This window comes from Capsicum annuum, chromosome 10, assembly GCF_002878395.1.
Source record: "Capsicum annuum cultivar UCD-10X-F1 chromosome 10, UCD10Xv1.1, whole genome shotgun sequence".
Taxonomy (NCBI): domain Eukaryota; kingdom Viridiplantae; phylum Streptophyta; class Magnoliopsida; order Solanales; family Solanaceae; genus Capsicum; species Capsicum annuum.
The window spans coordinates 213,472,253-213,480,685 of record NC_061120.1 but is presented as its reverse complement, the minus strand read 5'-3'; the positions used below and the strand labels follow the sequence as shown (position 1 = coordinate 213,480,685).

At 31.8% G+C, this 8,433-nt stretch overlaps 1 protein-coding gene across 3 annotated transcripts; it reads right to left on the bottom strand.

Annotated features, from left to right (window-relative positions):
- Positions 1-720: 720 nt before the first annotated feature.
- LOC107854508 (cysteine-rich receptor-like protein kinase 10) lies at positions 721-7,055 on the bottom strand. Of its 3 annotated transcripts, XM_016699513.2 has the most exons (7): positions 6,264-7,055; positions 5,158-5,527; positions 4,542-4,666; positions 3,854-4,064; positions 2,661-2,898; positions 1,832-1,982; positions 724-1,122 (listed from the first exon to the last, which is right to left on the bottom strand). In XM_016699513.2, the coding sequence occupies exons 1-7, from the start codon at positions 6,861-6,863 to the stop codon at positions 793-795; spliced, it is 2,025 nt and encodes a 674-aa protein (XP_016554999.2). In that variant the 5' UTR covers positions 6,864-7,055; the 3' UTR covers positions 724-792. The 3 variants fall into 3 exon arrangements, with proteins under 3 accessions (XP_047253305.1, XP_016554999.2, XP_047253304.1); XM_047397349.1 differs by lacking the exons at positions 3,854-4,064; positions 4,542-4,666; positions 5,158-5,527; positions 6,264-7,055 and adding an exon at positions 3,069-3,249 and having other exon boundaries at positions 721-1,122; positions 2,689-2,898; XM_047397348.1 differs by lacking the exons at positions 3,854-4,064; positions 4,542-4,666; positions 5,158-5,527; positions 6,264-7,055 and adding an exon at positions 3,069-3,248 and having other exon boundaries at positions 727-1,122.
- Positions 7,056-8,433: the final 1,378 nt, after the last annotated feature.

Below are 8,433 nucleotides of genomic sequence, written 5' to 3'. Positions count from 1 at the left end.
AACCAATAATCCAAGAGTGAATGAAGAAATTTTCCACACAACTTACGGATTTGAGGTGAGAATTTCTATGTATGTAATTAATTGATTTTGACAATATGGTAGAATATATTGGCCTAATGTGAAAGGGTTCATAATCATGTTGGCATGCCTAGTGTGTGAGGGTGTTAAATTGTCCTACATCGGTTGTGCGATATGAAATTGCTTTCCATATCGAGCTAGCATTATAAACTATTTACTCAATTTGTTTTGTTTTTCTTGATCCTTATATTAAAATAATTATTTTAATTTACATGTTCAATTTGTGAAATTAAGAGAAATTTGTTATGTTTTTTACTATCTACCCTTTGTATTTTATAACTATATAAAGTAATAATAATCAAATTTAGAGTATCAAAGCATCATTAACTAGGTTAATCAATGGCGAACTCAGAATGTACGAGTCGTAGGTGCTCAGGAAGTTCAAACACATATATTGACAATCAAAGCTCTAAGGTTCCGCATGGAAATCAAAGCACCCAACTATCTTTTTGGTTTCACGGGTGCTTTTTTTTCCATCTCATACCAATTTTTATACCTTTCTTATAAAAATATACCTATTTTGCGTCGGGTTTAACGGGTGCCGGAGCACCAATATTTTCAACCTAGGTCTGCCCCTGAGGTTAATTCAGTAAAATACATCCTTAATTAAAGTTCTTAAAGGGATTTGTCCAGTCAACAAGAGCTAAGTAAAATGAAACGGAGGGAGTACTTGCACACTAATTAATTTAAAATTCACAAAACTAATTCTATATATCAAACATCTTTTGTGAAGGTTTTTGTAACTGATTCTTCATCTATATACATGCTTGAAGTTGAAGAATATTCATGAAATGTGTACTCTTTGGGTTGGATACCTGTTTTACTACTAGCAAAAAATGCTGGTCTTTGAGGATTTGGCAAAGTTATTGAATTACTGCTAAGCATTAGAACAATTGAACCCATTGTAGGTCTTTTATGTGCATCTTTTTGTACACACAATAGTCCAATTTGGATGCACCTAAGAACTTCAATTCTTGAATAACAATCTTCTAGTGTTGAATCAATCAATTCCAAAGGTGTATCTTCCTTCCAGTGTTTCCAAGCCTGCAACATTGTGGACAAAAAAATGTTTGCAATTATCTTTAGAATGTGTTTAGAGTCACTAGGTTAACTTCTATTCTATGTACTGATTGTATAACAAAATAAAAAATTACACTATCCAATAATTGTAAAGAATTTTCTACACTATCGAATAACGTATATCGTGGCAAATGGTCTTTGGACGAACGAAAGGCATGATTTTCGTCGTGATTGTCTTTCCATTGAGCCGAGGACATGCACAATCCAAATACTAGTCAATGTTTATTATTTCATTGAGCACGATGTGGTCGGCTAGTTGCGTTAAACCATTCAGAGGAGTATTGTCAACCCGAAAAAGTGTTATCCTTCTCGCATGAAAGAAAAAATTAAAGACGATGAGCTTTTTAATTTCAGCCCAAAAACTAAGAATCAATGAAATGTCTGTCTATCCATGAACATCTATTATATCTGTATATCTAGGGATCTCTCTATATACATATAGATTTTTTTAATGGGATGATATGATCGGCTAGCCTATACGCTCTCAATGTGGTATTTCTATTAAATCAGATCTTTTGGAAAGCTTTTGGACCTAGTGAAAAGAACTTTAAACCTTCATCCAAGCAAGCGCGATAGAAGCGGAACAACAATAATTATACTGATAGTATAAAATTTTCATTATTAGGCTGCATTTATATAAGACATTAAGTTAATGCAAAGTGTTGAAACTTACATGACTAAGGAGGTCATTAGCTTCATTTGATTCACAGAAGGAACTATTTTTGTTGCCACTTACAATCTCCAAAGTTAAAACCCCAAAGCTGAAGACATCAGACTTGATAGAGTATTGGCCATACATTACATATTCAGGGGACATATATCCACTACATAAAGCCAATAAAATCATGTGCATATCAGTATTTATCTAAGTTGCATGGACTCTTTACTTCCAATGCCACACTCATATCAGATTGGAGTATACGACGCGCATTCATTGACATTTTTGAAAAGTCTGAGCAACACGATGTTTATATTAACATACAAAGTTGTAAGAACTTGCGGCAAATTCAAGATTTAAAATATGTTAGTAATTGGTATTGATGGATATTATTTTTCAACATATTAGAATTTATTAACATACTTTTTTAAAAACTAGGACTGTCTATGTTATTCTTAATTCTAACAAGTTTCTACAGCAACATGAATGTTCTGATGTACTTCGTTCACTTTTTCTTGTTTACTATACTAAAAAGATTTTCACTTTCTTTTTTTAACGTTTTATGCTTAATATTAATTACTTAATCTAAATCATTTTTCAAGTTCATTAAGACTATATACAGTACCCCAATTAATCAGATACAAGGAAAAATATACACTTTATATATCACTTTTTAAGGGGTGTGCAAAGTTAAGTAAAAGTGAACAGATGGGGTACCGGTATTTAATTAAGATCACAAGTTTCAACAGTCCTGGCCTGTTTCTTCACAAAAATTATGTGTGCATGTACTGTCAAGTCAAACTACGTCATATAAATTAAAGCAAAGTGAGTAGAGAAAACTTACTATGTTCCAACTACCCTCATTGTGTTACCTTGAGTTTGATGAGCTCCAAAAATCCTAGCCATTCCAAAATCTGATATTTTTGGATTCATTTCTACATCTAACAATATATTACTTGGCTTGAGATCACGATGCACAATTTTTAAAGGACAATCTTCATGAAGGTAAAGTAGTCCACGTGCAATCCTCCTTATAATCTTCAAACGAATTTCCCAATTCAATGGCCCTTTTCTCTCACGATCTATACACAGAATCAGTGGCGGAATAAAGATTTTCATTATGAAGATTCAAAGTATAAAAAAGTAAATACATAAACTAGCTGAAGGGAAATCGACGTTTATTATATATACATAAAAAATTATTTCAATCATATATATATAATATATTATAATTTTTCGATTAGGAATGAACCTCCTGGCTTGACTCCAAGATAGCTCCGCCCCTCACAGATACATGAGATATGTGAAGAATGTTGATAAAGCACATCATTTTCAACTTTATTCCATCACTATCTTTGCCAACACTTGGACATAATTATCAATCTTTAAATTCTAATACTCATGAAGTCTTTTATCAAAAAACTATCGATATCGTCAATATTATATTGTTACCAATCTCCGTATATTTTCCATTTTTCAAACCAAAAAAATCCCCAAAAATATAACCCCCACCCCCACCCCTCCCCGCCTCAAATATTTGTGTAGTGGTGTTTGGGGCAAGATGTTTGAGAAAGAAAGAAAGACTCATGAAATTTATGGTTTACAACATGCCATAGACATTTGTGTGGACGTAACTCATCTAAAGGTCAAAACGAGATCAAGTTAAATTATTTCTAAAGAATGAAGTACAACATTTTTTTTGAACACGCTAAAACATGCATAAGTATACATAAAATTTGGCACAAAAGAAGTAGTTATCTTTCAAAGTTTTTAAAAAAAAAAAAAAAATGACTTTCATCATATCAAACACGCAAAAAGTTGTCTAGTCACTAAAGCTTTCGTTATGCGCGAGATCCAGAGAAGGGCCAGACAACAAGGATCTTTTATACAACCTCACCTTACATTTCTGTCGAAGGCTATTTCCACGGCTTTAATTCGTGGCCTCCTAGAGCAACTTTACTGATTACTCCAAGTTATCCTAAATCTTATCAAACACACACATATATATAGTCATTAAATCAAACATTCAATACCAACCAAATAAGTAGTAGTCAAGGCTCTTGTTGGGCACAAACTCATAGATGAGTATCCTTTCGACTCCTTGTAGACAAAATCCCAATAGCCTCACTAAGCTCCTATGTTGGAGCTTAGCAACAAGTACAACTTCACTCTTAAATTCCTCTGATCCTTGATTTGAGCTTTGTGAAAGCCTTTTCACAGCAATCTCTTGTCCATTTGGAAGTTTACCCTGATAATTAAAACACTAAGTGTCATAATTAAATGAGGGGAATGCCATTATATATACATATATATATATATATATATGACGAGTTTAGGTTACATACATTGTCATTTTTTAAAAGGTGTACCTATATGAGGTTACTTTTAGTAGTTGTAACATGTAATCTATTTTATTTTCAAGAACCAGTAGATATTCTTTGAATAACCTGTTAGTGTATAATGTTATTTACATTGATGTGCATATAAGTTAAATTCACGGAATAAAGCTAGGTGAATATTTACCAACACCCGATATTCACACCAAATCATGAAAATTTACTATAATAAAGTTAGAATGCATGCTAAAAGTTGATGGTTAAGGGCTAAAAGTTGAATATAAACACTAGCCATACGTCTATATTGACTTAATGTAAATATCGGATACGATTAAATTTTTACCTTTCATCAATTCCCTTCTCCAAATAACTAATAAACTAAAGTTTACCTTGTAGACATCACCAAATCCACCTTGGCCAATTCTATTTCCAATGGAAAAGTTATTTGTGGCATCTTGAATAACACCAAATTCATAACGCAAGGATTTGGTATTAGAGCGTACTTCATTTATATCTACAACATAATTGAGAAAAAAAAGTTTAAAATTGTAGCAAAGCTTAATTATAATAACAAGTTTTAACAATGCAGGACATTGCAAAATTTTTTTTCTAGATTCTTGAAGTGTGTTCTTAAGTCATTTTTTATCGGGAAATCTTTTCATAGAAAATGTTTTTACGTGTTTAATCATGAGAAAAAACGCTGGCAAACTAGATAGTGTTTTGATATCATATGAAAAATATTTTCTTAATAAAGATATTTTTCCACGAACAATATTTCCAAGAAGACGTTTTGTGGTATTTGGCTGGTGAATGAAAAATGTATTCTAAATATTAAAATTATTTTAGCAATTTTAGACGAAATTTTGAGTACAAAATAATAATAGTGGCAATATTTATGTGTTAAAACATTTTCTATCAACCAAACACATCAAAATGACTTGTAAAGTATTTTTCTAAAAAATGACGTCGTATCAAAAACACTTTGACTTTAACTCGATGTCTTACCTTTCGGTTTACCCTTTCTACCCTTTGCTTTCCTTCTGAAGCAACTGAGTCCCACAATCAAAATGATAAACACTATGGAAATTACTGGAACAGCAATAGCAATAATTGTTCTTGCTGAAAATATCCAATTTCTTCTATGATCATTTTCAGAAATTATTTGAGGAGGAGGGGTGTTTTGGACCAATGGTGCAGCAGAGGCTTTGGAATTGTAAAAGAGAAAAAATTCATACCAAATAAAACAATTTAAAAGGACCACTTTACAACTTTTTGATTTTTTACATGAAGTTGGCAATCCGGAGATTGCTTGTGATAGACATGCTTTACAAGTATCACTTGATATATCTGGTGTGCACTGTGCTAGTGCATATACCTGTTCAAAAGACATAATTAAATAAATAAAAATATGTTCGTTCAAATAATAGGTTACCTGTTTAACCAATAAAAGAAAAGTAACCAAGCTTATATGTGAGGAGAGGCAATAACGAGTTAGAAATTGTAAGGAGATTCAGAAAAATATTAGAATGTCATGTCTAGAATTAATTAACATGTAATTTAAGAACAATTTTTGAAATCCTTTATCACTATATTAGAAGCTTTTCATAAAATTACACAATTTATATATCACGAAAAAAGAAAAATTGTCTCTATTTACACAATTTGATTTTCGAAAAATCAGATTCATATATAGCTTATTTGACCGAGCTTTTGAAAAGCTACATGTGTTCTTTTAGAGAGAAAAAAAATATACTAATTGCAAAGAGTTCAATTGTCCAAAGTAAATATTTATTTTTTTTTAGTAATACTGTTTTAAAGAAACTTAACAAAAAAAAAAATCCTAGAGACACTTTCGAAATCTTCATGAAGCACAAATTGCTGATCTAGTTTGACAAAAGTATTTTTCAAACTTATTAGTCAAACACAAACGATTATTCTTTAACAAAAAAAAAAAAACATTAAAAAGAAATAAGTAAATTTTGAAAAATTTGGCATCAAGCCATCAAGTGAACTTCCTTACCTAGCCTCACCCTTCAGGGGATTTTGTTTTAAAAATATTTATTAAATCTTTAGACGAGATGATCACATAGTTTAAATTCAATCAATCGTACCTTTTGGGAGGCGGTAAAATTAGCTTCCTGGGTTGCAAATTTCTTGCCTTTTCGATCATCATTAACGACAAGAGTTGTCAATTCATTCATCAAATAAGCCAGGATCTTGTAAAATCTTTCTGGTTCAGTAACGTTACGGCTATTATCAGACTTAGAAAAAATGAAATACTGATTATATATTCCAAAAATATTGTTGTCTGAATAACGTAACATACAATAATCATAAAAAACCACAGCCTCTTTTTCAAGTGGACATAATCTCACTATATCTTTAGTAGCAGTGTCAACACATTTTTTACAAACGTTAGTAGACACGTCGCCGCGACATAGAAACAGCCCGTAGGCTGTTTCTGAACTAGGGTTGTCGCGGCGACGACTAGATATGGAATTGAAGAATCCATTTTGATTTGTTCTAGCGTTTGTGGACAGAGTTGAAAGAAGGGTATTAAGGTTGTGTTTGTAAGTAGAAGAGATATTATTTTGTGTGTAGAAAGTAAATGATGTGTGACAATCGTAATCAAAAGAGGTTGCAGAGATGAACAAGCAGAGATAAGTGAAGAAAATATTGTAGAAAATATGAAAGTTTTTGGGAGACATCATGTGTGTAAATCAAAGCTGTGTGTTTCTAACATTTTTATGTTTTGAGTTAAGGGTCAAAGAATTGCTGCACCAGAGCCGAATCTTTCGGAAACAGTATCTCTACCTTTACGAGGCAGTAGTAAGGTTTGCTTACATTCTATTCTCCTCAGACTCAACTTATGAAATTTCACTTGATATGTTGTTATTGTTGTTGAATAAACCTAAACTATTCTATCTTTTTGATTTTCATACGGAATTGTGAATTTCCTACTTGAACCATCACCTAATAGTCAGCAAAACACACCTCGATTAATATCTGAATATGTGATGATGTGTGTATTACACTCTCTTTTCAATAACTTACCCAGTGTGCTCCACAAAGTAGGATCTTGGGAAGGGTAAAGTGTACGCAGTCCATACACTAATTCAGATGAAGTAGAGAGGTTGTTTCAGATATAGACCCTCGGCTCAGGTATTACACTCTCTTTTATTTAAAAATAATGTCAAGTGTCACTCCATGTGCAAAAACAATTCCACCATGGCAAAGTTAAATAAATTGTTAAAGGTTAAAAATTATCACCATATAAATTATTCTCCTATATGATATTCAACATCTTCTTCTCCACCTTCTCAGCCATGATCTCGTTTAAATTGTTGCGTCAATATCTCCGACTTGAAAAGAGAGAGTTTAAGATCTTAACAAAGGATTTTACTTTATCTTAAATTAAAAAATACTATATAAATTAATAATTTTTTTGATAAAATTAGATTCAACGCGAAAAAGTAATTTGCAACACTAATTACTTATTAGCAACACCAAGTTTTCAATTAAAAGTTTGTAAATCGATGAAATCACTAGTGTTTGAAGCCGTGAAGGATACGTGATGTTTGACTATTGTGGAATAAAATTAGAAAGAAGATATTTGTATTAGTTGATGGGAAATGTGGAAATAAAAAGACAATTTTACCCTTTTAAAATTATACGCATTATGCCTCAACAAATTATAAAACTTCAAGCCAGTTTTAATATAGAGAAAATGGCCATTTTCAAAATTTTCGACGACCTTGAAGCCAGAAACAATGAACAATACCTAATTTAAAATTTTCGATGACCTTAAAGTCTGAAACAATAGAGAAATTTTGAAATTTTCGACGACCTTAAAGTCGGAAACAATAGGCAATACTCATTTAAAATTTACGACGACCTTGAAGTCGGAAATAATGGATAATAACGATTTTGAAAATTCTGACGATCTTGAAGTCAGAAATAATAAACGACATCGAATTTAAAATTTTCGACAACCTTGAAGTGGAAAACAATAAACAATATCAATTATTAAATTTTCGATGATCTTAAATCTGAAACAACGAATAATATCAATTTTAAAATTTTTGATGATCTTGAAGCCGAAAATAATAAAGAAGAAGAAGAGGAAGAGGAAGAAGAAGAGGAAGAGGAGGAAGTGGAGGAGGAGGAGGAGGAGGAAGAAGAAGAAGAGGAAGAAGAAGAGGGGGAGGAGGAGGGGGAAGAGGAGGAGGAGGAGGAAGAAGAAGAAGAAGAAGAAGAAGAAGAAGAAGAAGAAGAAGAAGA